Raw genomic sequence first — 14,704 nt, forward strand, 5'->3', positions numbered from 1 at the left:
TTCAGGGAAGATTGTGAAAATCTTTCTCACGGTCACTCATTCATGCACCATGCGTGTACAGGCACGCGCGTCACAAAGTGGTTAACTGTGTGAACACTTTGCCTCTCCTTTTCATTTTTCTTTTCACAATGCAGCTGAAGCATGCCGACTTCAGCCAGACGATTGTCCGACACCGTTGAACAAAGCCAAGCTTCCACACGCTGAATCACGTTAAACGAATGCTCGATCAGGACAACATGTCGCGAGGAATATGACGGCTGTTTACAGAGTGCTACTGATATCGGGATGTAGATTTGATTCTGGGGTTTAACGTGCCAAAGCTATGCATGTCTATGAGGTGCACCGTAGTGGAGGGCTCCGGATTAATTTTTACCACATGGGGTGCTTTGACGTGCACCGAAATCTCAACAGACGGGCGTTTTCGCTTTCCGTATCTATCAGAAAAGCCGCCACCACGGCCTTCATCGAATCCGCGTTCGTGGGCTCAGCAGCACAGCGCCTTAGTCACTTAGCACCGCAGCAGGTTGATATCGGGATGTAGCTCCCAAATGTTAGAAAATTCACAGGGTATGTATTAAAGTTTATGTTCTTTTGTTATCGACGCTAAAGTTTCGCTTCGCAGTCAAAGTTGTCAAAATGATAGCATTGCTAACTCGCTCGCAGAGCTTCATTTGTAAATTTTGCTCGTTTCTTCTACGCCTTTAAGTGATGCAATAAAAGTAAAACAAATGCAGCGGTGTCTCCAAAGTTTTCATCTCGTGGTGATAGCAGAGACTTCAAGTAAGGGATGAAGATGCTACGATTATTTTTTCGCAGTTCTGGAGTGTTTTGCCTGCCTTTGGCGTTCAATGATTCGCAGCCCAGTTCTATGCGAAGTTATTTCGCTGTCTCTTGGTTCTCTGAATGTAGGTGCGTGAAGCTTTCTTCCGTTTTTTATTTCTTGTGCTAGCTCTTTGTTTTCGTCACAAATGCTGCTGCACCTTTACGCTAAACATCTCTATGTTTAAAAAAAATGTTTTTTTTGTAATACAGCGTGCAGAACAATATAAACTGGGATGGTGTATACGGTTGTTTCTACTGATGCATTCTTGATATGTGGAACACCTAGCTTTGGCTCAGGCAACATCACCAGATTCGTTAAATAGTTGTCACCGTCTTCCAGTGTAAACTCGACAGGAGCCCACCCAATAAGCAGGATTAAATTTAAAAATTAAGCTTTCGTTGAAGCTATCCTAATTATTTTTTACCGAGTATAGGGTTAGAACAGACTAACTCAATAATTTGTCTAACAATCATGTACATTGCACGTAACGGGTCGACTTCATTGGCCATGTTAAAGGAGCCATGAAGACAAAATACAAGTTGGGTTTTAGAAAGACTGCTTAGTCCCGATAACAATGATACCAATATCATCGCAATCTTCGAACAAATAACGGAGATATTAAAGAAAACATGTGAAGCAGTCGCGACCCCCTAGCCAATTTTGCGCAACTTTTCTATGACGCCACGAATTCTTGTTTGTGCGATTGGCGGCCGCCTAACTGACCTGTCGCGACGACACATGACTGGACGTCTGTAATGGGGCCTCTAGTTCCATTTGACCGCATCACTTGAATGCTAACGTGCAGTTAACGCACTGAAAATTATTTCTTGCTCATAACACGTCACTGTGGCGCAAAATTTGAAAGTTTTTAAATACTTCTTGCTTTTTTCGTTAAAAAAACATCTAAAAACTGAGTGAGCTACTGAATCCTAGTTCTTTCAAATTAAACAAAGTTGTATTTTCTCTTCATGGCTCCTTTAAAGCCAGGGTTATGTGGAACAAAGAAATTTGTGTGAAATAGTAACGAAATCGGAAATAAATCAGCTTTGGTCAGTCTTTTGCCCAAAAAGTGGCTGTACCCAACAGTTCTGAACGTGAAGGACTGGGGCCAGACTTTTGAGTTCGTTGGAGTTGGTTGGTTTAAGAGCGAGGCGATGGGGAGATCGTCCTGTAATGGTGAAGGCTGCTCAGCAGCTGCAATGGTGGTAGAAATACCTTCGGAGTCAGGACAGTCGACAAGCTCGCCTTGCGATGGACAAGCCAAATGGACAAGCCTTGCTATTGTCTAAAACATCTCCGCGATACTCAGAGGCACTTTGGCGCGCGGGCGCTGTGAGGTGCCCTAGCTGGACTTTCCTCTTCTCGTTCTGTCAAACCGGCAAGGGACACGTTATGGCCACGACTGGATTAAGTGAGAAGGATTGAGTGTTTGACGCCATGCCAGCTGAATGGCTGAATGCTGGTGCTGCCGGTTTTAAGATGCCTGGAGGTGCCCCCGCCGAATCAATGGAGGGGAACATCCAGGCACCCCAGATGATTTCACTTGTCCCTGCACCTAGCAGCAGAGAAAAAAAAAGTGAATGGGAGGGGGGAGAGTTAATTCTTCGCCTTTTAGACGGGAGTCGCAGGTACCGCTTTATTTTGTGACGCAGCAAACTCTTCAGTCCCCTAACGGGGGAAAGTGCTAGCGAGAGATGTCAGTTGGGGTCAATATATTTTCAACCGTAACATTCAGCAAATGCTTTGGAGCACACACTTATAGATTCTTTCCTGAGTTGGAAAACGAAGAGCGTGCATCTCGGCGCCCTGCAGTTAACGCATGCATTTATTGGGCTTATGCTTAGCGGTCCCTCTATCCGTTTGTGTTAAACAGGGCGGTGGCCAGCAAAGTCTGATTGGGTTTTTATATTACCAGAACCTCGTTCCTTGCAGTTATGGCCTTGCAGTTTCGGCAAAGCTCGCAGGAAAAGTAAATGTACGTTCCGTCTGCAAGCAGGAGCTTCCGACCACAATGTTTCGCAGGGGCAAACGCACAGGAGTCAGGCTTTTGAATATATTTTACCCAGCCTTTCAGTGGCTCAGCACCTGCCGTTAGGCAAAGGGGAGGGGGAGGGGTGTAACAAATAACCGAAGCATAACTCTTCAGGGAATGGACAAAGTTGGTCCAAAAGTCGTCCCCCAAAAAACTCGTTTTTCGGAAAAATTCCACGGGCAGTATTTGCACTGCAAAGACATCAAAGGGTGGCTGGCTTAGATTTTTGTTTATGGTGCTACTTGCTTTCCCTCCAAAGAAACCCTGAGAAAACACCCCCCCCCCCCCTTTTTTTTTTGTGTTGGGATCGCTATGGACATTCTGGAGAGCTTCTGATCACCAATTTCAGCGGAAAATGATGCAAACACGAATAGAGCAGCAGGGCTAAAAAAGAGTGGGAAGAGAGGTGGAGGGGGGTGGCAGGTGCCCCTTTTGCACTCTCCTGCCGACGCCCGTGAGGCTGACGTCCCAAATCTCATTGAAACCTGGTGATACCATCCCTTAAACCTGAAAAGGTGTGCAAAGCAAGCTGTCAGGGTCAGTAATGATTTCATTTGCAGGAAAGAATTTGGGCAGGGCATGTGATGCACTTGGTTTTGGTCTAAGAAATGTTTGTTGTGTATTTCAGAATGTGCCCCCCACAACCTCCCTTGTGGCACGGTACAAGGAAGCTGTGCAGATGGCATCACCTCAAGGGAAGGGAGAACCACCGAAAAAGAAGAAAGCTGCATTCCATTGTGAGTCTGAACATTTTCATTGGCTATTTTTGGTCAGTACGGCTGTTGAGTTGTTGAGCGTTACTAGCAACTGCTAAGGGTGTTTCGTCTGTGACATGCGTCACAAAAAATAGATGGCGAGAAAAGTTTTAGTTCCTTGTTGTGAGGGTTACAGAGACTAGTTCATACATGATGGTCAGGAGAGAACATGGGCCACAGCACTGAAGCTCTCTTTAGCTTTTAATGGGCTGAAAATGCTGAAGAAATGCTGTGCTTGTGTGTTCAGGCAGTGGCAGAGCGCATACCCTAAACTGGAAAAAATATATTTAAATTTATTCGTTTCCCGGCCACGGCAGCTGCTTTTCTGATGGAGGCGAAAAGCAAAAATGCCCGTGTGTACGAGATTTCGATGAACGTTAAAGATCCCCAGGTAGTCGACATTAATCCGGAGCCCTCCACTACTCCGCGCCTCATTGCCTGCGTTGCGTTGGCGCGTTAAACCCTGCAATCAATCAATATTTAAACATAACACTTTTTGTTAATGTAGTAGCACCAATACATGTGTTTGCACTCAGGCAAATTTGTCCATCTTTAAAGGAATACTGACACCAAATTTCGACGCCTAAAAAATGATATAATTGGCTTCATTAGTTTGTACAGATGCCTCACAGAAATTTTTGCAGCGATCCGAGGCAGGAATCACATCTAAAATCGATTTTGATTGTCCCGGCCGCGAGCTTCCACAAATCGGCAGCACTATTGAAATCGCTTTCGGCGTGACGAAACATCGGCCGGCGTGTCTGGCCGGTTCAGGGTGACGTCATATAGTCGTTTTCGGAACCGGAAACGATATCCTGCGCTGCTGTTGTCGGTGGTATACGTTTGGGCAGGAGACGTACGGGCGTAGCTGTGTGAGCAATGCTTGTAAACTTTGCGCACTTTGCGTGTTCGACGTCTATGCTCTTCAGTTCGTGGCCGGCATGGTGTTCCCTTGCACTGGCGCCGAAAACTGCGTGGTGCCGGCACCGCGCGGTGCGCGATGTCGACGCGCACCGCGGCGATGCGGCGTTGCGCGTCTGCGCGTCGCCGAGCTCGCCCAAGTTGTGCTATGGCAAGCTCGCGGAATGCGAAGTACTGCTCGTGGAAGCCTGTCCGAGCAAATCGACGACGACGCCAAGATGCATTATTTTCCACGCGACGACATGCAGCACTAAACGTGGACTGAGTTCGTGCGCGGTGACGGCCGCAAGAACTGTCGACCAAGCCAGCGGGCTCGGCGTTGCTTGGGTCAGCTTGGGTGTTGGGAACTTCAGGCTTAGTATTGTGGCGAATATTTGATCGCCAGTATATGTACAACTGCGAATGACCATCCCTTACACAACTTTTCACCACACTATCATCCCCTTTTTCGCATACTGAGCTTTATTTTGGCGATAATTGCTGTTTCAGCGATCGGTGACCAAGACATAATCTGTTTCAGCGATCGGTGACCAAGCTCATTACCTTGTTCATCCGTAGGGTTCTATTTACCATGGCCCTATACACCGTTAGCTCATTCCATGCCTCATCACGCTCCTCACTCATCTTTTGGATCCGGCCCTTTACACCGAAGTAATTTTATGCACTATTTGCACTCATTTATTTCATCAGCACATTATTACCTCATCATAGCAATGGCGCTCTTGGCCTTAGATGCCCTTGCGCCAAAAAACCCCACCAAAGAAGAAGATCGGTGACCAAGACATCTGCCATGGCCCGTTTTGATTCTAGCACGCAGGTGGCGCCATCTTTCGGCCGCTCGCCGCACCGCGGTGCCGGCAGTGCTGGGTCGGAGTGCCGAACCTCCGCTGTCGGTCAGCGTAGGCTTACCATCGCGGCAAATATCTGAACGCCGCTTTTAAATTCAGCGCTGATAACAACCTCTAGCACAATTTTTCACCACACTAACATCTACTTTCTCGCATGTGGAACTTCTTTTTCGCGATCAGATTGATTATAAAAGTGGCGACAAGCTGTTGCTATCACGGTCTGCGCCGGTTCGAGCCGCAGTGATATTAAAAAACGGACGACGGCGAAAACATCGCCGGCCTAATCGCATGGCCACATAAAGTTGCTCTGTCTGTCGGGTGGCAGCGACTCATCCGAGTCTGACGATTCAGACGACATGTTGACTGCTCGGGCGAGTGCGGACCATGTGCAATCGTAGCAGACGATGCGGCGAACGTCCCTGACGTCACGGATGAGACCGTGATGTCAGACTGGCCCGCTTGCAGGCTGGCCTTCGAACGGCCATTTTCCCGCGCGGCGACCGAATTTGAAACTGGTTGCAATAAACGTGCTATAATTAATTCTGTGTTGGCGGCTGACGGCTTTCGGTTCGATTTTCGTAATTACTGGGCCAATAGGTATTTTTACAGCATAAAAACTGAAAGCGATAAATTTAGTGTCAGTACTCCTTTAAAGCAGCATTGGCTTTTTCCAGGCTGCCACTTCCTTTTCTTAACGATAAACAAAACTTAAAATAACACGCTTACAAAAAATGGATACCAAAACTCATTGGCGGTGAGACATGGTGTCGTGCGGGGTGGGGTGCTTCTTCAACTGAGGATAAAGGGCGCGTGAAACGTTGCTTTTATTTTTTCAGCCGACTGCAGTGCCTACTGTGCCACCATCTTGGATGTGCTGGACCTCTATCGTGGGTTCTCCCAGGACAGTGACGATCACTACAACTGGAAGATGCTTTCCGAGCTTGCTGGCATCAAAACAGGAGCTCTGGATTCGCCCGCCGAAGGCCTGTGCCTGCAGCTGAGGGCCATCGGCCTCATTTTGGAGTGCTGCCCCAACTCGGAGGCCCTCATGACCAGTGTAAGTCGTTCTCAGCGCCCCAGTAACATTCGATGAGCTCTCTGTAACGTATTATTTTAAAGATAATAATCTTTCTTGGGCTACTTAAACTAGAGGATTTCGGCCTGTCTGTCCTCTGGGCCAAAAGAAAATAATTCTGAAACGAGAAGTTTATGTAGGCAAAACCTTTCGCAAACCAGTACCGTAAAGTTCTGAAAGAACGCCCACCCAGTGTACAGAGATATCAAGGTAAAATTAGAGGATGGGCGACCTTTCGGGTCAGGTGCAAAAAACTAGAAAAAAGTGGCCGCACTGCCAACCAAAACTGCACAGATATCAAGAAAAAAATACCAGATGCCGTATTTACTCGCATAATCCTCGCACTTTTTTTTCGGAAAAGTCAATGCGAAGATAGGGGTGCGAGAATTATGCGGGGAAAAAAAAAATCCGGTGCACAGTGTTGCCAATTTGGCTTTTGCCAGTCCCGCTAAATGTAGCGGTCGTTTTTTGTATATGTAAGCTCAGTGTTGCCAACAGCAGCTATTTCTTTTTATTTTATTATTTACAACGTAAACAGTCTCCCGGTGATCAGCGATCATGAAATTGCCGCCTTTGCTTTCTGGCGCGCGCCCTATCTCGTCGTCGTCATGTGCGTGCCCTACTCCAGTAACGCACGTTCAAGTCGGTGACGCCAAAGTGCCTGCCTGCGGCGCGGTTGCCGTGTTCGATCGCGTACTCTATCGCTTTCAATTTGAAAGCGGCAGTGTAGCTGGCGTTCTTCCCCATGGCGAAGCGGTACCATGCACAAAACAAAGAGATCAAAAAGTTCTCAAAATGGCAGCGAACTATCCACCACTGACGCGAGTGACTCAATGACTGCTGCTGCTTAACGACGGGACCACGACGGTGACACGACAGCGGGCTGCGCGAACGCTGTCTAGTTGCGCGCACGCGAAACCAGCTCAAGGACAGTGTGAGATGCGTGTTAGCATAGAGTTAATACTCTGTTAGGGAGTAGCCATGCAGGTTGTTAGGGCTCCTGGATGGCCTTGGATACACAGCGCTCCGCCGAACGGAGAGGCGGCGGGGGAGGGCGTGCGTTGGAGAGTGCGTGCACCATGCGGGTTTCGCGAGCAGGCAACTTTCGCCGCTGCAAAGTTGGGGGTGCGAGGATTATGCGAGGAACCAAAAAATCCAAGTTGTGGTGGCTCACATTAGGGGTGCGAGGATTACGCGAGTGCGAGGATTACGCGAGTAAATACGGTAGACGATTTTTCGGCTCAAGTGCGGAAAGGACAAATAAGTGACCGCATCAACACATGAATAGATGATTCGCATTTATTTTGTTTAGTCATCGGCGCTAAAGCCATCATTTTAGTGTGGGGCAATCCTTGGGGTCCTTTAGTAAATTGAATATTTCCCCCCTAAAGGGGGGTGGGCTATGTTTCGGGGGTGGGCGTTTGCTCGGAACTTTACGGTAAATCTGGTAACACACTTTATACTTGTCAACATTGTTGACCAAAAAGAAAACATTAGACATATTTGAAACAGAACATCAACAAATAACCGGTAGTAGGCAGTGTTCCTTTAATTGAAAACACATGGGCACTTGATATTTGCAGTTGCAAACACAAAAAAATTTGTTGCAAACAATATTTTGTCCCCAAAATATGAAAAGAGCTCGCGCCCTAGCCTATACCTTGTGGCAGCATTCCACATCCAAAAGTAACAAAAGGTTCCCATGGATGACACGCGAGCAGTGGAACATTGGAAAAATAAACTGAACCTCCACCATGTTTATCGTGGGAGGAGCAAGACTTGAGGGGAAGAGCATGAGAAGTGGGTGAGAGAGAGGAGAAGCATTTTTTTATGTGGCAGGGGTGGCAAAATACTATCGCCTTTCAGCAGCATTTGCAGCGAGGTGTGTAGATACCCGGCCAATTTTTTTAATCCTAGGCTTTTCCTAGTCGGTCTTTCTTGAGATGTATTGCTTGTATTCACTGGCGAGGCGCGCATGCAGGCAACTGTGTGAGTGCACCGTCACTCGTTACGTCGGGCTCCGCGGGATGGCGGTACTTGTCCGTACTAAGCACATGACGGTGTTGCACGTAACAAACTATCTCACCGAATGCAAATTATTGCCTCGAGTCCAATGTGAGTGCGATTAATAACATCTCTGTCGACACCATCGTTGAGAATCGGGTTGAAACGGAGCAGACGACGCACGCCGGCGTTTTTTAGATGCGAAGCATCTCGGGCTCGGGACTGTGTCCCTCCCTCCCTTGTCGTTGTCGTTGTCCGCCGTCCGCACACCCACTGTGCATGCCTGGCCAGGCACCGCTGATGATGATTGTGGCAGGATGCTCCTAGGGATTGGCCAACCAAAAAATCCATCACGAGATAGCTTCGCGTTCAACCATCGTCGTCATCTTCACATAGGGGAACCCTGAGTAGTATGCGAGGCATTCCTCCTCTCCTCTCCGGCATTCCTCCTCTCCTCTCCGAAGCTCCTCTCCTCTCCCGGATTGCGCAACGAATTGCAACACCTGCAGCTCCGCGCGCAATAATGCGAAGCAGCTTAGGGTTAGAGACGTGACAGTAGGCGCTGCATACTCCACTGGGGGCGCCACTGTAGCTTCGTGGTGTAAATGACGCGCGCGCGCGCTCCGCTCTTCTCATTTTTCTCCCGCAACGCCACGATCGAACTGAAAACTAATGGGAACTTGAGTTGACCCCATGGCTGCTTCGCATAGTACTGAGGGTTCCCCTACGGGAAGATAGTGCAATTTTTTTTTTCTTCGGCGGGTGGGCGCAGTAGTCCAAGCCGTGCCATGTCCGTGCCATGTCCGGGCATGCCTGTGGCCGTTTCCAGTGTTGGCAAGCGAAGAAATTGACAGCTTAACTTTTCAACGAATACCACCTATAGGTTGTAATGAGCATTTGCTTGTTATGTTCTAGTTGTAATACAAATCGTCCGAATTCTATTTGGGGTGGGAGTCACGAATACACCTATCATTATACCGTATATTCTTACTGGTGTTTCTGAAAGACTGATAAGCCCTTATCATTTCTTGTTTAGAGCCAAGTTGCGACAGAACCAGCCAAAGCAGAGGAAGCAGAGGTGAGCATTATCACAGAACATGCTTTCTTTCTTGCCAGGAGTGGTTTTTTAGATTTGACGGCGAAAGTAGTGACATCCTGTGATCCGTAGAGTTTGGCTGAGTGCACTGGTGGCAAGTGAGCTGTAGTACTACTATAAATGTTCAGACCTTGATTTGTGTTTAAAGTTGGCTGTGAAGAAGATTTCATATTGAGATACATATCTAGCGCCCGTCTTATCTGCAAGTGAGCAAGGCAAGCAACACAGCTAATTTTTAACGTGCTTTATAAACTTAAGAATCGCTTGGAAGGGGCTACAACAGGGTAGTGCAGTGGAGCACGTAACTTTCATTCTCAGTGAGAACCAGCTCCGGGCAGTTAACTCCTGCATGTAAAAAGAGAGGGCGCCACCGGTATAAATGTAGTCTGCTCAGAAAAATGAGCTTTGCCGCAATTCAACACGCTATCGTGTTCTGGTATATTGAGCATATGACGCATACCTGTAACGTTGTCCCCGCAGGCATGCTTAGCCAGGGCATGTTCGAAGCAAACTAAGTCAGATGCACTATGTCTTTTTTGGATACTAAAGAAGGCCGTGAAATGACTTGTTCTTGTTTGCATGTGATATTTTGGTCTTGGTGGCAGTCTCTACTCCCCTTTAAGACATTACCTCTTTGGAGGCTGAGAGATGTTTATGTTGTTGCTGTTAGTGCGTGAAAAGCGATGCACACGTGCACTGAGTCCATCTCTTCATAAACGACAGTGGTGTGTCATCTGTGACGGGCGCTTAGTGAGGAATGAATTGAGGAGGAGTAAGTGCATGCATGCGTTTGTTGTGTATGGACACACCTGTCACCATATTTTGTTCTTATTTTTTTTTTTTTCAAAGGAGGAATTAACTCTGACTTTTTTTCTTTTTCTAACTTAGAATGAAGTGAAGACAGCAACAGCAGAAGCAAAAGAAACAGCAGTAAGTTTTGGTTGTTCTGCGTTATGCCCCTTGATTTTCAATTATCCTTCCCCATTTTCTTCTAGTCATTATACAGTGTAGACCGCTTATACCGTGTGTCGTGGTAGCCGCACAAATCTGTACTATAAGTGGTACTGTACTAAATCTGTACTATAAGTGGCCTAGGAGAGGTGAAGCGAAGTAGTGCATCATGACGCTAACAAACGCCGACGACCGTGGGCGCCTCGGTCGGGCAGCGATGGTGCCGCAAAAAGGCAACGACGCCTACGGGCAAGCACCGTGAACATGACTGATTTGGTGTTAAGAGAGATGCCAGTGGAATGCGGAATGCATTCGCGCGTTCATGGTCCAAGCTACGAGCTCTGCCTCTTGTGTTCTGCAAGCTGAGCTCGTTGCAACGCAACCGTCTGCCATACACATCACGAAGCAGGACCGAAGTGGTTGCACCTTTGCCGAAGTGACCCACCAGCAGGGCATCGCTCGCCAAGCACACCCACAAGACAGCCGCCGACCCACAAATCATGCTCCTTTCACTGCAGATTTCGCTGCACATTTCACTTTCGTGTTTTACCGATTCTTGTGACAGAGAAATCAACCACAGTTTTTTTTTTCGTTTCTTTTTCTCACCCCAGCTCGCATTCGCCATGCTGAAGGCGGTTGCTTACTGGCACAGTGTATAGGTAGAGGAAACCTTAGGCAACGCAACTCGCTATCTCCAGATGTTTGAAAAGGAAAAGGGCGATTGCTTATCTGCACAACATTATAATAGAAACAACTTACCGCGCGAGGAGGGGCTCGCTATCTTCCGAGGTGGCGTCAAGCAAGGACTGTTGTGGTTATCATGTGCGTGCAAATGGAAGAACTAAAGGGTGGCTATTTTTCTTTTCCATGTCCAAGTTTGTGGGATTCTACATTTCACACACTAGTGATTTCCCACCCCGCAGCCATCCGCGCTCAGCAAACATGCCTTGCGAGCGCCGGCTGCGGACGGGTCCGTTGTTTGCGGAGACAGACAAAGGCAGGAGGCGGCGAGGGCAAAACATCAATGGCAGCATTTATTGCAAAGTGCAAATCAAATACACTGCATACAGACTAATCGTAGGCCATAACGGTAACATTGGGAGCGAGGCATTAAACAACGCTAGAGATCGAGATGGTTCGACTCACCGATTGCATACCGGAGCAGCGGAGCGCTGCTCGTGCGAGCGCGGGTGCAGTCTCCCAGCTCGTCCGGACGCGTCCTTTGTGGCGCGTTCCCCAGGTCAGGACCAGCGCGCCGAAACGTCCGCGCGCTACCGGATCCCCAAGACAAGAGAGCGTCCCCTCGTCATGCTACGTCCCACCAGACTTCGCCTTACGGTGGCGCTAGTATCGAGGAAGAACTGGTTCTCGGGTAAGGCAGAGGGGAAAAGGGTCAACGCTTCCACCAGGGCGGAAACAAACCGTCCGGTCGCTGGCACCCTCCCGTATGGTTCCCGTCGCGTGAGCGAGGCGCGTGTGCACGCCGGCCGCAACGGGAAGCTAGCCAGAAAAGGGGTTCGCGTGAAAGTCGCGATCCCCACATCCCTCCCTCCTAAATTCCTTGCGTACGCCGGTGAGAGCTGACTACAGGACTAGAGGCGACGAAAAGTTCGTTCGTCGATTAAATCGTTAGTCACTGCATCGTGTTGCCTACGCCGGCTTCCACTCGTCCAATGCCACCGCTGGTAGTGTACCAGCAGGCCCGGTCGTCGCCCGCTGATGTCTGCAGGCGGGTAGCTCCGGGAAGAATCGCACCAGCCAACCCAAGCAAGCGTTGCTCAAGTGGCGGCACATCCGTGATGGCCCGTGGCCGCCGAGCGACCAGACTGCCGACTCTCTCAGCCAGGCTGGTGACGGCATGCCGCACCGCACCCCTTCAGCAGGCTCGGCAGCTCGCCCGGAACAGTAGACAGCAGCATAAACACGCTCCGTCATGTGGTCCAAGCCGGGGTGGCTTAGCTGCACAAAGAAACTCCCCGCACCTTCAGTGTACGGCAGAAAAAATAGCTCTCCGATCGCACCGCCTTTGTGGCGCGATCCTAACGACAACTGCCGAGTTGTCAGCATTGCCATCGCTCTGTTAATGTCAACAAAGCCCAATAAATAGTCCAAACCCTACAATGTATAGGGCAGGAAAAAACAGGCTGCAGTAGCCCTTTGATCCCATCGATCATGTGGTTCGATGTCGAATATCACAACTGCCAAGGCTTCGGCATAATTACCAGGTTGTTAGCGTCAACAAAGCACGCCAAATTGTCCTAACCCTGCAGCGTGCAGGGTAGGGAAAATACGAACTCGTTTGCATCGATAACGTGACACAATCCGATGGTTCAGCTGCTAAGTTTCTCAGCAATGCAACCGCTCTGGAAATGTCCACAGAGCTAGAACCTGTTCTAACCCTATACGGTACAGGGTACAAAGAACACACACGATCGCATCGACCGCCCGGCGGGATGCTTAACCACATAAATGCGGAAGCAGTATTTGCTCGCATCAGTAACACTTCGTTCATACACATGAACGCGGAAACAGTACTTGCTCCCAGCGACAGTCCTATGTTCACACACATGAACGCCGCTTGCGTAAAAATGCTGAAATACGTTTCAACACAGTGGCGCGTAGTTTACCTGAACAGAGCTTGGTCTCTCGAGCCGAACAAGAAGGCTCCTGCGACGTTACAATCAGCGGGCGCAAAGTTTGCCTCGCGTAATTTTCCCCGTCAGTGGAAGAGGGATGAGGCCCCCCTTCAGTCCCGTCGCCCGCGTGGCGCGACAACAAAAACAACTACGCTGCGGAAAGCAGTTTTTCAAGCAGCGAGGGGTCAAGGCCAGTCTTTCCTGAGGCGGGAGAGATTCCTTTCTCTCGCGCGAGGCGATCAACAAAAGAGGGGGAGCGCTCCATGCGCCCTCGCATTGTTCCCAAGGTCGTGCCTTCGTCTGGGAGGACCGGCTGCGAAAGCCTTCGGGTCACTCACTTCGGCAAACGACCCGCATCCAACAACACACCAAATTAAAACAGACCAAACGAAAGAAACCCTGAACGTGCCCGTACGTGCAGCCGTGAGGAGACATCTGCTTTGTTAGGGTCCTACTCGCTCGCTGCAACACAAGCAGCTTATGAGCGAACGGCGCCTACCGCATTCAGCGGTATCGGAGCGCCCGTGCCAGGCTGCAATACCAGCTAGCCTTTTGCGGCACACGTGGCCCAGCCACACGGCTCCCAGAGCCTCGACTCCCGGAGTCGACAAAACAAAAAGAAAAACTCGGACCCAAATTGCAGCTTCCGTACACACTCACTTCGGGCTGACACAACGGCGTGGGCTCCCGGCCTCGCGTGGATGCAAACTCGGAAACCCTCGTTTCCATAAACAACAACGTCCCGACAAAAATTCGGAGACCACGTGTTAATTGGCAGCGATGTCCTGCCATATACACGATTGCTGCAAACTCGGCGCTTAACAAATTAAAAACGCCGCAGCAATAAATAATTCGCCTCACTCTCAGGAAAGTTCGCCTCTGCTAATAACTCGCTCCAATCAGTTAGGCCTGAAGTCTGTTGTCTGTGCTCGGATCGTCCGACGCCAGAACAAAGGATGCTGCCGTGCCTCCTGCTCGTCTCCGCAAACAAGGCCTCACGTTGGGGCGCCAGATGTGGGATTCTACATTTCACACACTAGTGATTTCCCACCCCGCAACCATCCGCGCTCAGCAAACGTGCCTTGCGAGCGCCGGCTGCGGACGGGTCCGTTGTTTGCGGAGACAGACAAAGGCAGGAGGCGGCGAGGGCAAAACATCAATGGCAGCATTTATTGCAAAGTGCAAAACAAATACACTGCATACAGACTAATCGTAGGCCATAACGGTAACATTGGGATGAGAGGCATTAAACAACGCTAGAGATCGAGATGGTTCGACTCACCGATTGCATACCGGAGCAGCGGAGCGCTGCTCGTGCGAGCGCGGGTGCCGTCTCCCAGCTCGTCCGGACGCGTCCTTTGTGGCGCGTTCCCCAGGTCAGGACCCGCGCGCCGAAACGTCCGCGCGCTACCGGATCCCCAAGACAAGAGAGCGTCCCCTCGTCATGCTACGTCCCACCAGACTTCGCCTTACGGTGGCGCTAGTATCGAGGAAGAACTGGTTCTCGGGTAAGGCAGAGGGGAAAAGGGTCAACGCTTCCACCAGGGCGGAAACAAACCGTCC

The 14,704-nt window shown here is 49.6% G+C and overlaps 1 protein-coding gene across 1 annotated transcript in view; it reads left to right on the top strand.

The window, feature by feature from the left end:
* LOC144152607 (nucleolar pre-ribosomal-associated protein 1) overlaps positions 1 to 14,704 on the top strand; it is an 84,042-nt gene that overhangs the window by 21,828 nt on the left and 47,510 nt on the right. The window contains exons 11-14 of the mRNA XM_077683933.1: positions 3,484 to 3,592; positions 6,216 to 6,436; positions 9,495 to 9,536; positions 10,443 to 10,484. Coding sequence (XP_077540059.1) covers positions 3,484 to 3,592; positions 6,216 to 6,436; positions 9,495 to 9,536; positions 10,443 to 10,484 — 414 coding nt within the window. The remainder of the gene's footprint in view (positions 1 to 3,483; positions 3,593 to 6,215; positions 6,437 to 9,494; positions 9,537 to 10,442; positions 10,485 to 14,704) is intronic.

This window comes from Haemaphysalis longicornis, unplaced genomic scaffold, assembly GCF_048455015.1.
Source record: "Haemaphysalis longicornis isolate Haplotype H1 unplaced genomic scaffold, Haemaphysalis longicornis Haplotype H1 scaffold_9, whole genome shotgun sequence".
NCBI classification, from domain to species: Eukaryota; Metazoa; Arthropoda; class Arachnida; order Ixodida; family Ixodidae; genus Haemaphysalis; species Haemaphysalis longicornis.